At 39.6% G+C, this 14,511-nt stretch overlaps 1 protein-coding gene across 2 annotated transcripts; it reads right to left on the bottom strand.

The window, feature by feature from the left end:
* Positions 1 to 1,863: 1,863 nt before the first annotated feature.
* Positions 1,864 to 13,259, bottom strand: LOC121910683 (CLOCK-interacting pacemaker-like). Of its 2 annotated transcripts, none has more exons than XM_042431970.1 (5): positions 13,063 to 13,259; positions 12,839 to 12,953; positions 7,650 to 7,855; positions 7,041 to 7,219; positions 1,864 to 5,227 (listed from the first exon to the last, which is right to left on the bottom strand). In XM_042431970.1, exons 3-5 carry the CDS (start codon positions 7,846 to 7,848, stop codon positions 3,899 to 3,901), a joined length of 1,707 nt encoding a protein of 568 aa, XP_042287904.1. In that variant the 5' UTR covers positions 7,849 to 7,855; positions 12,839 to 12,953; positions 13,063 to 13,259; the 3' UTR covers positions 1,864 to 3,898. The 2 variants fall into 2 exon arrangements, with proteins under 2 accessions (XP_042287904.1, XP_042287903.1); XM_042431969.1 differs by having other exon boundaries at positions 13,043 to 13,259.
* Between the last annotated feature and the right edge of the window lie 1,252 nt (positions 13,260 to 14,511).

Genomic DNA, 14,511 nt, shown 5'->3' on the forward strand with positions numbered 1-14,511 from the left:
CACTTCAACCTCATTTACATTTTTAGTTGTGTAAATAATATATAGACTTTTCTTTCCATGCCGTGTGGATGTTTCGACTTCACAGTGAAAAAATTTATGAAAAATAAATGCACTATTATCTCTCCATATGCCTACAGACTTTTTGGCCCCCTCCAATGAAAAACAAGGCAAAAAAAACTGTAAATAACATAGGCAACACACTCTTTTCTCTGGACTTGGACATCCAGTTCTGGAGACAAGACTCTGGAGAAAACACTTGGAGAGCTCAAAACTACGGGTGACCAGGCTTTTGCAGTAAGGTCTGGAGCTCTCTGCCTGGATATCTTTAAGGGATAAGTTTGGCATTATTCTGTATTTTTGTTATTGTCAACAATTCTTATGAAAAGACCAAAATCAACAATGTGTTTGTCTCTCAATACTTTCTGACTTCACTACCCTGCCCGTATCTCTCAGCCCCAAGCCCACTGATTTCTACTGAAGATGTTAATCTTTAAAAATGGCTCACAAATATATAGTTTCATTTCCATAAAAGGCTCAGTAAAACAGCTGGTAACTGTAGTTTTTAGCAAATGTTACTTAAACAGACCCATCCTTCCAGTCTGTCTGTCTTGTAAATCACTCCTTATAACCTTCTTTTATAAATACTGGATAACAATGCCACCTGCTGGAGGAAGCTGGAACTGGCAGAAAGTGATCCATAATTAAATCTCTAGTAATGAGCTTGATTTTTATCTGTCCTGTGAGCTATAACAGTGGATGCTGTGCAATGACACATACCTAGTAAAACTACATGCAAATGAAGTTAGGCCTTCATGATCCACATGTTGCACAGACAGACCAGGACCCGAAGACCCAAACAGATCCTGATGAAGAGCGCGGTCTTCTCTTCCCTTCTCAGAAATCCCGTATTGACAGAGAAAGAAGAAGGCCATCTATTCCTGAAGACTGAGCATTGTAGTTCTGTTTCACCATATTCACGCTTACAAATGCAGTATTCAGTTTTGTTTTGGGAATATTGATTGATGGGTTTACGCACTCCTCCATACTGCTACTGCTGAGGAATAAAAAGCTGCAGTATAACAGGTTTGCTGAGGCTGATTAATACTTTACCAAACCTCTGTCTGTATTGTGATTTGCATGGAAGAGGAACACATATGCATTACTTGTACACATAAAATAATAATTTCATTTTTCAATATTAAAACATAAAATGCTAGGCCGTATGCTCCAGATTTTATTAATAACAGGCTGGATACAATGACAATGTATGCCTGAAATAAATACACCATGAGAGTATTCAGACAATGCTATGTGAATCCTTTAAGAGTTTGACAACGACGTTCATTGAATCAAAGTTTTTACAACAGAGGAACATACTACAGTCTACAAATGCAGTTAAATAAAAGGCAGTCAATTCTTTCTATCAATTTTCCATCAGCTATCTTCCCATCAACAGCAAGAACTGTCATTTTAAAATGTAGAAATGGCACATAGTGTTGTCTTTCTTGTCAAACATACTGTCATTTGTGAATTGTTTAACAACTTTATACTATCTATTATTTCTGTCAAACAGGTCAAACACACTGGTTTGTGTGAAATGCTGTTTCCCATCATTTATTACTGTGTATAGCATAAATTTGCCAATTTCAGTTTCAAAAACACAGAGACCTTATGTTTTGGGTTTTCAAAAGCCAAAATAAAGAAACACAACATTTTTAAAGGGCGTATTCTTACATGTGACCTCAAACATCCTCTTAAGAAAGCAGGTGGTTTCCTGTACTTTACAACATTCTGTAGCACTTGCTTTCAGGCATTTAATGGCAAAGGTTATCATTATCAGACAAAACACACAATCTCAATATATCTGTTCATGAGTCAGACTAGATTTATTTTTTAAGGTTGTATTTGAGAGCATGTGAAGACAGTCCATTTATTTTGCCATATACCGGATTATATTTAACAGTAATTAAGATCAGTGCCCCACATCTACAACCAATCTACAGTATACATAATTGATTAAATCTATAATGAAATCATGGTAAGCAAGTGCATGTTTACAAGCTATTGCATCACAGATCTGCACACACTCACTAACAAACACACTCACACATCTTCATGCACTCTTCAGACATTCAAACATGACTGAGGGAAAAAAAAATTAAAAAAGCAAATAATCCACAATAATGTACTGCCAAGCGAGATCATACACCTACTGGAATATGAGTATCAGTAGAAATTTCATTAAGTAATCCTTGGGGTAAAAGTAGAGTGTGCAATGTGAACATACACAGTCCTGTCAGGCAAGATGTCCAAAACTAAGTGGTCATGACCAATTACAGATGAACAGTTTGACACATGCCTGTAGTAGATGATTATTGGATGCACCCACAATATTTATTTAGGTTTGACAGAAACCATGTTTGGTAGAACAGGCTTTCCAACTCAGCCAAATCTCAAAAAGCAACATGTGGAGGTTCAATGGACAACTGTCTGTGTACGCAGACTGTGAACATTCACTATGTCTTTTGATCTGACTAATCATGTCAGTGGCAAATCATAAATTCCCAGTCAAAACGAGCATGAAGAACAATCACATTTTAGACTACCAATTTGTGAATTTAGAGTGCAATCAGCTGATCCCATCTAGTGTAGAAGAGCTGAGACTGCCAGAGGGTGTGTTATGTAATCTGTACCACTCCCTATCCATTAATCACAGTATTTTATTTAATTGCCTTTGGCTCACCTTTCAATTTGAAAAACTCTTGTACAGAAAAAGCCATACCCCTCATTTTGGCCTCAAAATCTCATATAGTGCTCAAAAGGAAAACATATGTATGAAATTAGGTTATGCATCACACAGCAAGTTTATCTGAGCATACTGTAACTACAATTTGAATCATTGTTGATTTTAAAATAAGATTGTGATTATCAAATAATTCAAAAATGTAAAACATTTCAATTCATGCAGAAGTCAGTATTTGAAATGGTGCAGAGCAAAAATGAATTTAGAAAATGATGACTGTGACTGCAGCATTTAACATTTTACATAATAGTAATAGATACTTTATATATTGCAACATTTTTGACAATAATTAAAAGGAAATAAATCATGGTCATGTTTTTAATTAGCAGTTATGTGGCCATATTGCTCACCTGGGTACTGTTGTTACTGTAAAACAAGGACAAATGCTTGCAAACACACATTGATGTTGCCTTGATTCAGTTATCTGTATGTTTAGTAACAGAATAGAAATTGCGGTCTGTATTCTGAGGACTGAACATGTGGTGCATTGCACTCTGGGCAGCTTTTTGTGTTTAAAGGGAAGAATCTAGAAGGTCGGTTTGGCTCAGAGTTTTCCTCATTAAAACTCTGTTGTGAAAACTGAGCCAAAGCAATCAGAAAATACTGTAATAAGCCACCCACTGAAAGCTTGTTGACCCCTGTGTGAAGTGATGTTGTTATCGGTCAAACTCTTAGAGGAAACAGATAAGAGCAAAAGCCAGTTATCAGCCTATGATGTTGGGAATCTGCACCACAGACCTGAGAGGTGGAAACAACATTATGTTCTGTCTGTCTGTAAACAGGTTTCAGTTGTCTCACTGCTTCTGCCACCTTTATCATTTGATGCATGTCACTAACTGGATATATTGGACATATTGGATGTCCATACACTGACTGTGTATGAGGCCACCTGAATAACAGGCTCATCCACAGAAGGCAACATATAGTTGAAAAATGGACACCTGGATTTAGGAAATCCCTGACTTAAAAGTAGGAAAATATATCAATCATATTGAACTGTGAATCATGTGTGTTAATCATTTCAACACCTTTCAACCACATGTGGACATGTTACCCTGTAAGTCATCACACATCCATGTCCTTTTCCCCAGGAAGCTAGAGGAGATAGTTATTGTGCGTAGAGCTCTCTGGCAACATGAAATCACGTAAGTCCTTATCCATGACTGCTTGTCTGTGTCCCTGCTCAGGGACAGACCTGGAAAAAGAAACAGAGAGAGAGGTGGACATGGAGTCCAGAGGACAGTCAGCATGCTCTGTCTCTTCTGTATCTGGCGAGGGGGCAAACAGTGGAGAGGGAGGTGATGTTCCATCATCTATGTTGTATAAAGACACCAGGTTCTGCAGCAGGTTGCTGTGTGTCTTACTGGTTCTCATGTCATTATCCTTCTCTTTGACTTCCTCACCTCTAGTCTTGCTCTGTTGGTGGATGCAGCTGAGCTCTTTCAGTTGATTTAAGTCTAGGTTTGGGTAGGAGCCCGACTCAGTCATTGCCTGGAGGAGTTTGTCGAGGCTGTCTGAATCTTTGTTGCACCTGTTCTGGCTGGCCTGGGCGGCCTGGCACAGGAGATGGGTGTGCTGACGGAGCTGGGCGATTTCTCTTTCAGTGGCTGCGTTCTGCTTCAACAGTTCCTTGGTGCGTAGCGTGATGGCCAGCAGGCCTGACTGGTTTAGGATCTCAGCTGTGTTGAGGAAACGGCGCTGGCGGGTAGACGAGCTGTCTGGGGCCAAGCGGTAGGGGCTGTGACTTGTGGAGGAGGAGGGAGAAGACGAGGGAGGAGAGGAGGATGAGGGGGAGTCAGAAGAAGAAGGTGGTGAGGGTGTCTGGGAGCTGGAGACGGAAGGTGAGCCCACACTGTCAGAGCCTGAGCTTTGTTGGCAGTGGTGGGATTTGGGATGGGTGGTGGAGTTTGGCAATCGGCAGTGAGATGAGCTTGGAGAGGAGCTGTGGCCCCCCCTACCTTTACACTGGGAATGGGAATGGACCCTACCCTCTTTCTGGTGCTGCTGCTGGGGATTGAGGAGGTGGCTGGTGGTAGATACAGCCTCCCTCTTCTCTTCTTCAGTGCACACTCTCTTGCTCTGGCTCTGGCCTTCACTGCCACTCTCCTTAACCCCCTCCGCCCATTTGGCACCCTTGCCCTCATGGCTCTCCTTCCTGGGGTGGGGAGCGATGCGAGGGTAAGAATTCAGAATGGGCAGGTATGAATTCTTGCTGCTGTGGTTCTGGTTGCTGCGGCTGCCTCCTTTCTTAACTTGACCTTGTGGTCCTGATAGACTGGATGAAGAGGTTGGGGTAGAAGAGGAAGATGCAGGTATTGCTGGCTGTTGGATCAGTAAGAGCTGGGTGGGCGCTTTGGCAGTGGTAAGGCTGTGCCAACCCCCGCTCCATGCCAGGGGGCCATGCAGAAGCTGCTCTGGTCTAGACTGTACCACCAGGAGGTTGTGAGCGGGTTTTATGTGAACAGCAAATAGAGACCAGAGTAAAGGAAAGAGCAAAAGATGGGGAGGAGGTTAACGTCACAAAGAGATAAGCTGTAGGACACAAACATAACTGAGGCCTGAAGGAATATCATAACAAGCTGATGTATTTAAAGCAGCCAGTAAACAAAACTTGGATTAGTAATTATATAGAATATACAAACACAGTACTGTGCAAATGTTGTAGGCACTTTTGGGACCAATCAGACAACTCCTTGATAGTATTGTATTATGGAGAAGAACCTCAACATCTAATGTATTCTGCAGCATGACAATGAGCCCAAACATACAGCCAGAGTCATAAAGAACTATCTTCAGCAACAGGAAGAACAAGGAGTCCTGCAACAGATGGTTTGGCCCCCACAGAGCCCTGATCTCAACATCATGGAGTCAATCTGGGATTACACGGAGAGACAGAAGCAGCTGAGATGCCTAAATCCACAGAAGTGTGGCAACTTCTCCTAGATGCAGGAACAACTGACCTGCCAAGTTCCTTGAAAAAGAGTGTGCAGGTATACTGAGGAGATTTCATTTAGGTTTCTGCTGTTTACTCAACTTTGTATGAAGTTAACTGATAAATAAAAACTATTCATGACATTATTTTTGAAAGCATCCTTACCTAAAACCTTTGCACAATACTGTAGGCAGTGCTCCAACAACCTCTACCAAACTATTATCAAAGTTGAATCTTTCTGGGGTTATGGTTATGTGGTTGGAGTTTGGTTGTCTGTGTTGGTTTTTTCACAACCTGATGGGAGTCTCAACTCAGGGCAAAAAGGTCCTGTGACATTTGACAATCTTTAGTTTTCAACATTCTCCAGTACGGTCTCGAAAAATATTTAAAGCTGCTTTAGTAAAGAGCTTTTTTCTCAGTTGGTGGATATCAAACACAACTCCAAATGAATGCTTATGTTGCTCTGCATCTGCTGGATGTGCAGTTAAGACTAAAAGGTTGTAAAATCAATGATATTGTAGGCTTAACAATTTTCACAAAGCACATATTAGAGCTGAAACAAATAGCTGATTCATTGATTAGTCCAGAAATAGAAAATTAATCAGCAGCTATTTTGATAATCAATTAACTGTTTAAGTCATTTTTCAAGAAGTAGTAAGAATTTTCTGGTTGCACGTTCTTCAATGTGAGAATTTGCTGCTTTGCTCTGTTTCATATCAGATTATTTTGGGGGGTTTTCGACTGTTGGTTGGACAAGACATCTGAAGACATAACATTGGATTCTCAGAAACTATGATGGACATTTTCTGCTTTTTTTCAGATGTTTAATAGACAAAATAATGAATTCATGTCTTCAGATTAATCCACAAGGGAAATAATTGGTAGTTGCAGCCTTACAGTATATTCCAGTACTAATGTACTGAACTGCATTATATTGTACAGGTGTTTGTGCCCACCCCCAGTTGTCAGCTATATGTATGTATTAAGCATTCATTAACTATAAATACTACTAATACTAATGTTATTTGATCTGTTGTTAAACAGTAGTTGTATATAGTTAACATGGTGGCTTCAATATAATATTGCAAGGCCAATCAGTTAGTCAATTAGAAAATCAATTACTGTTGATTTGATGACAACTAATAAAGGAAACAATTAAGATACACTTAATGAATAAAAGATAATACGCTGACTGGTGACTGAATGTTCCTTTTTTCCTACCATTTCCTTACTTGAATCTGTTTATTATGTAACAAAGTGAAACGTCTGAAACAGCAAGTTGTTATCTGTAACTGGATAGCTCACCGGCTTGACCACCAGGTTTTTGATGACGTATATAGGGGTGAGCTCCTCATAAGGAGGCATGTTGCGGCCTGCAGCGTTCACACCGTTGTTGTTCGAACTTTCCCTGCTCTCCCTGTGAGGTTCGCTCACACTGCTGCGCTGGTCGTCTACATCAGTGTGGACAGAGTCGGAGCCAGCCTCTGAGGGAGAGGGAGAACCAGGACTTAGAGGAGGTGGAGCGGATATAAAACATATACAACATGTAGGAGAAACAAAGCATTAGCCAATCACCATCACTATCATCTCTGAGCACAGCAAGGCACTTTTCCAATGGAGCTGCTCAGTGACCATTGTGGTTGTACTGGGCAGCTTCCAGGTGTGACTGTGTGTAACTGTGTGAGTGTGAAGCAGGGTGTTGAACTATTCTCAGGGAAACTCCCCAGTTATGAAGATGAAAACAAATCAATAAATATATAAATAACTAGGTATCATAGAAGCCATTAAAATCAATATTAGTTGAACCGTAGTGCATGTTTATCAGCACTGACATCATGAAAGATAGAAAGGGACTGAAATCTGTCAGGTATTCATGGAGTCTGCGTCCATAAATGGAAATGGACTTTTGCTCACCTGAGTACCCTGAGTCTTTTTCAGAGTCCTTCTCTGAGTCACAGCGCAGCATGCGGTTGCTCATGTCACCCATTCCAGATTGCTCTCTATGGGTGCCACCCTGGGACGCCCGCAGGGTGGCACTGTTACTCTTATCCTTAGCATTTTTTGAAGTGTTTCGGGCAGCCCGCTCCCCAAAATGCCCCAGTTCCTTTGGCATTCCAGACCTTTAAAATGAAAGCATACAAACAAATGTTAACTGTACTGGATATTACTACTGGTAATTGAGTTTACCAGGCTGTGGCAAAGCCTGAGAACCAATGTCTTATTGTACAAGTGTAAAATATCTGAATCCTGATTATAACACAACAATAATATCACACCTAATAACACAGGGAGCAATTATAATCTGTGTATAATATATATTGAGTGGGCCTGTGTCTTCAATTCTTTGAACCCTCAAGCTCTAGTGGTTTGGCTTTTACCTGAAAGCAAGTGGAGTATTGTATTCTGAATATTGGATATTAGGATCATATTGAGGCATATAGACCATGACGCTGAGTAAAAAGGACAATATCAATGTTTGAGAGCTTGTCCCACTGGTCACTTTATACATCATCTGACAACAGAATGGTGAAATTATCTGTGTGGCTCTAATGAGTAATTTGCAGGTGGCTAGCTTTACAGTATGAAGACAAAAATAGTCATTTTAGCTTTTACTGCCAGACAGTAGAAACAGACAAACCACATTGGCAGAGAAGGTGGATGACATGCAACAATCAACAATCATCCCTGGCCAGTATTGAACCAGGCACACTGCAATTATATAATAAGATACCCAGTGCAGCAATTCCTGCATTCTTATTATTTATTAATCCATTTATATAATTTCTGTTTTTGTGAGTAGCATTAAGGGACTACAAACTACATTTCGTTATACAATCTTGAATTAATTAGTATGTACTTCAAAAATTTCAATACTCACAGTCACACACTTTATATATAAATAATATTTATTTTATGTTCATTTTATGTTGATGATACCTTTTGTATGTCATCGGCTCTTCTGCAAACCAGGCCCTCTGTTACAGTCTTTTGACGACCTGCAGATCTCTTTTATTCATGTAATGATCTAAATGTCTGCATTTCAGAGAAGCACAGAGCTTTGATGTTCCGACTTTGACCCCTGCTCTCAATTGATAGTGCGTGCAGACAGTTGTCACACGCACCATTGTGAGTTCCATGAAAAGATCAACGGTCATCACTGACATCTAGAAGGCATCAGCAGTGTTGATAAAAACATGCTGTCTTAGTAGTTGAGATATTTAACATCATTAGCTGGATTCAAAGTGAAGAAACACGTAATTTCAAAAAAAAATTTGCACACCATCATTACGTCTCAGTGATTAAAAACTCTTGACTTGAATATCACTTAAAATGAGTCCAAGTGATGGACAGTGTGCGGGATTCTTTTATTTTCTGAAGTGAAGAATCATACATCACTGAATGGTTAACTTTTCCCTCATACCAACTGTGATGACCCCTGCTGTTTCTAGTGCTTCTGTGACTCACCTGTCTTTCTGCTTTGTTCAACAGGTGGGTCATCAGTACAAACTGGAACACTTGGCACCAGTGTTCCCAGGTTATAAATCCTGGCTGCAGCTAACAGCTTCCTCTCTGCTGCTGCTCTCTCTGTTCCTCCCTACAGGCGCTCGTTTTAGTTTGAGTTATAGTGTATGTATATACTGTATGTACATGTTGCACCTTACAACAGTCCAAGTTACAGTTAATCAGAGAGGGTGAGCTTCCGGGGGGTTTAGTAGGGTCTAGAGGATTCTGCTTCTGTTGGCTCTGCACCTGGTGGTACTGATGTTGTGGCTAATTTACATTTGGTGCTGAAGTTTAATGAGCGAGACCCTGACACTTTTTTCACTCTCTTTGGACAGGTTTGGACAGAGTACTGATGCTTCAGTATATCCTCACTGGGAGAGCCCAGCAGGCATACTCAGCTGTATGTGGAGAGCATGGCTTGGAATATGAGGCAGTGAAAGCGGATGTGTTAAAGGCATACCAGCTGGTCCCTGAAGCGTATCACCACAAGTTCAGAAATTGGATGAAGGGTGATAAACAAACAAATGTACTTTGTCTGTGATTTCAATTCCCATGTTTACCATCGGTGGTCTTTATGAGCTGATTGTGTTGGAACAGTTAAAAATGCTTTCCCTCAACGCATTGCTACGTATGTAAATGTAAAAGCCCTACACCGTGCTTAAAGCAGCTGAATCAGCTGATTTTGTATTGATGCATAGGGGTGGTTTTTCAGAGACATGCTCTTGAGGTGACTGGAGAAGTGGAGAAGATAATTGTAACTCCTGTGGTGGTCCAAATTTTTCACATGGTTCCTCATGTAAGCCTGCATTTACCTGAGTGTGTAATTACTGGCATGGGGAGGGTCATTGGAAGGACAAGTGTCTGCTGTTGAAGCCAAAAGCATCATTCACTGTTGTCTTCATGTCATTCGCCTTCATCTTGTTCGCCATTGTATGCTCCAGCTATGCTATACTGGTTCTGGTTTTCAGCCGTTCATTGACAATGCTTTTGTGTCCTTGGTGAGTAGTGAGCATGTACCAATTAAGCTGTTGCATAACACAGGCGCTAAACATTAATTTATTGTGGAGTCAGTGCTGCCTTTTTCACCTGAGACAGAAAAGGGGGGTTTTGTACTGATGAAGGGTATGATGGAGCTGGGTTTAATTCCTGTGACGCGCCATTATGCTGTGCTGGATTGTGAGCTGGTACAGGGAATTGTTCCTGTCGGGGTGCGCCACATGTTGCCACTTCATGATGTGGTTATAAGAGCCCGTTCGATATATTGCTCAGCCCATATTATCATATATAGATATATCAGTATTGGCATATATTTTGTCTGATATGCACATATATGTGTTATACAGACAGCATTTTATGTATATTTGAATCTTTCTATTAATTGAAGTTTAATATATACGTACATGTTTTTTTGATTTTTTTAATTTATAGTTATTTATAATTATTAAATTCTCAGTGAAGTTTACTCTTTCAGTGCACTGATTTCATTTTATACAATGAAGTTTATTGTCGAACTGTAAAATATCATGCCTCCATTACATATCTTTGTCACAAGTGTTTGATAACCACATTTGAGAGATTATTGCAAAAATGTGCATTTATGTGTACATCCTATATAAATAAGATTATTGGCTGATATATCAATATCAGAATTTTTTACTCCCTAATATCAGCATCAGCCCAAAAAATCCACCCCTGCTCCCCCTACAGTTACCTGTTGGTTTGGGTTATGTTGCCTTAGTTTCTCTTTCTGCACATTACAACATGTACATACATGTTGCACCTGTACAAACCCTACACCACTGACTCTACTGACATCCACACCCCATGCTTTTTTAAAAATACGTGGTTAAGTTGTCAATTTGATTTAATATATTATCTTATTATCAACATAGTGTGTCTCCTATTTTTTGTGGCCAAATGACCAACTCTGAACTGGGACACACTGGTTTCCAGTAACATGCCCCTTATTACTGGAATGTAGCACAATACACTAGAGTTAGTCGCATTCCTCTGAGACCTGAAGGACTTTGAAGTTCAACTTAATGATAGCGTTAATTATACTTGTAACTGTTTTGATGAGCGTGTGTGTGATGACTGCTTCATGTGACTGACTCTTGTGATGTTTAGATGTAATTTATTCTCAGGTTAAAATGAAATGTTGATCTGAATGAGATCTTCTGAATTAATTAAGATGAAATATCTAAACCAAACTAAATATCTCAATGGTGATATGGACAAATATGGTTGATGCTAACAGACTTGCTGTGCAATATAGTACTTTAAAAAATGTTTTCAGTAATATGCAAATAAAAAGCTAGATGCTCTAACATCTGATCCCTTATAATCAATTTGTGGATCCAGTAGTGTTAAAATGACATTTTCAGTCAAATGTGTTAGATTCAAATGCGCACAGAAAACAAGTTTAGTTTCTGAAAGCCCCAAAGTTTAAATGGCACACACATCATTCTTGCAGTCCCATATGACAGGTGAGCATAGGCCTACTTAGCTGGCAGTGAGAGACTGCAGAGACTGTCTGTGTTCAGGGGAGAAACGTGTATTGTTTCCTGATTATAATAGTTGAAAAATGGGACTAGTTTATGATTTATAATCAGAATGGTGTTAGGGCCATTTCCAGAACAGCACTACTACTGAAAAATGACCCATTGTGTAAATGTAAAAAGAAATGTAACACGTGCAATGATCTAATCTAACAGAGCTGTGCTCTTTGATGCTTATGAAATATGACAAGTTTCTTGTTTTTTTTTTTTTTTTTTTTGGAAGCGATCAAGAATCAGTTTATTTGTGGCCACACAAATAGTTAACAGGACACAAATCAAGTAAATATCTCAGGCTGAATGAAACTGAAAAACCGGACTTGTGAGTCAGCCAAGGAAGTATAATACACAATGGTTACATTGCTTTAAAAATACAATCAAACAAGCAGTCTATTTCATATCCTGTTGAAAGAAAATTATAAAAATCCTTGAACACAAAATAATAGGAACATAATCTATGTCATAGTAGTGATATTAGAGTGACATTCTGTAGATAAAACTTTCATTTAAGTCACTATAAACTCTAAGAAAGGAATATGAAGGTGTATTTTTGGTAAACAGTAAAGTGTTTTACATCACTTGAATAGGAAACATTTGATATAAGACACTACAACCCAGTTTATGATAAATTCGATATAAAGATAAGACAGCCAGCCCATTCATAACAGTGGTTGTGTGTGTCCTGTGTGTGGCCTCAGCCTCCTCAGTAAACATGACAGCATGCACATGCTGGTGAGGCTGCAGCAGGATGAACTTGATAAGATGGTCCCTGGCAGACTGTAGTACAGTCCCACCCCCAACACTGTTATGTAATACACTGCTGCCGCTGCTCCATGAAAAAAATAACAAACCTGCTGGAAATGCACATGGCAACTCCCCATTCACTGCCTGTGTGACATTCATGATACACATTATAAACGACACGTTTAAGCCTGCAGAACAGCTGACAGTGGCATGTTATTAAAGTGCGAGGAGAACAGGACATTAAGTCACTGGACAAAAGTTTAGACACTTTCAAACTCAAAGTAAAAGCAGTTCACTCACCTGTCAGTATTTTATCCACGGGATAGGAGGAAACAACTCACTTTTGACAGCAGGAAAACATCATATCCATCGAGGGAGGTAATATTTCCTCCAGTCCTGAGTTTAGACATCCATCCTGGGCAAAAAAAGAGAATATACATATATATATATATAGATATATATATAGGACTATATATATTTACATATATATTCTCTATCACTGACCGTGGAAGAGACTTTCTCACCAAGGAAATAAAACAAATACTAAGCCATGGTCACACTGATACAGGATGAAGCTGCAGTTGGTCGGGGTGTCCGGCTGTTGGAACCCCCGCTAGTCCGACCATGTACTGAAAGCATCCATGATGTTGATTTACGTAGCCCCGCCCTCGTCTGCTACATATTAATGAGCGCGTCAGTGCGCTGAGCAGATCGGTGGTGACGTAACCGCAGCGGTTTGGCCAATCCCGTGCCAAGACACGTGTTTAGGTGGTGACGTCTGACAGTCCACGTGAGTGGTGCATTCGCTGCTAGAATGGTGCATTTAGTTGTTATCGTAAATATTAAAACTAGACGTTGTGTTGCACATAGACTAAGATGAAGGAGTGTTTTATATTCAAGTACGACATGGTTATAAAGCTTGTCAGCTCAATTTATCCATTTATCTATAAAGTACATTTAGTGACCTACACTACAGCTATGAAAAAAATTGTCACTGTTATAGCAAATATGTTTTAAAGTAATTTTAAAAAAGAAATCAGTGTCATTAAGATATTTGTTTTTCCGTTTTTCATTCCACATCTACGACATGAAAGGCTCTAAGCTCTTCTTTGTCCTACAAGACAAATCAGCAACGAGCAAATTGCTGGTTGTTCGGACCCCGTTTGGTTTACAGGAAGTTACGAGGAGCACATGAAGGCCACATTGATACCTGTGGGTGCGGGTTAATGTCAACTTACTACAGTTGCATGTGACTTGAGGTGAATGAGACAACAGTATTTTTAAATGGTGTTGCTGTGTTGAAGCCCAGTCTATTCCCTTCCCTTTAAAAACAAAATCACCACTCACATTCCCATTCGTGCAAAAGTTGAAGCAGTGGCTCCCAACTTTTTATTTGTGATGTTTTTGATGTGACGATTTGACATCCAGTTTCAGCCAATTCCAGTCAGAACTAACGTTATTACTCGCGGACCGACTCTCGTTTAAAATAACTATTGATTTCAGTGCAGTGCTGTGGAAATGCAGATCAATATTTGGTGATTTATAGATGTCTGGAAATCAGGTATATGAGTTGTATGAAAGGTTTTTAGTGCTCTCTGGGAAAGACGGAAATGGGTGATCAACTCCCACAAACCCACTACTGTAAACTACATGATGGATGGGAAACCCTAGAACAAAAAATCAGAGATCACAAGTAGGCAAAACAGCCTATCACACAACAGCAGTTTACACTATTTTAGGACTATAATTAACGATTGTTTTTATTATTGATTATCTGCAGATTATTTCCTGGATTTATTGTTTTGTGTGTAAAATATTATAATTCCCCAGAGTCAAAGGTTACACCTTTAAATGTCTTGTTTTGTCCGACCAGCAGTTCCAAACTCAAAGATACACTCATGTATGACAAAGAGAAGCATACATCGTCAAATTTGAGCTAAAATACCAGATCATCAAAGTAATTAGTGATTATT

The sequence above is a fragment of the Thunnus maccoyii genome, chromosome 13 (genome assembly GCF_910596095.1).
Source record: "Thunnus maccoyii chromosome 13, fThuMac1.1, whole genome shotgun sequence".
Lineage (NCBI taxonomy): Eukaryota > Metazoa > Chordata > Actinopteri > Scombriformes > Scombridae > Thunnus > Thunnus maccoyii.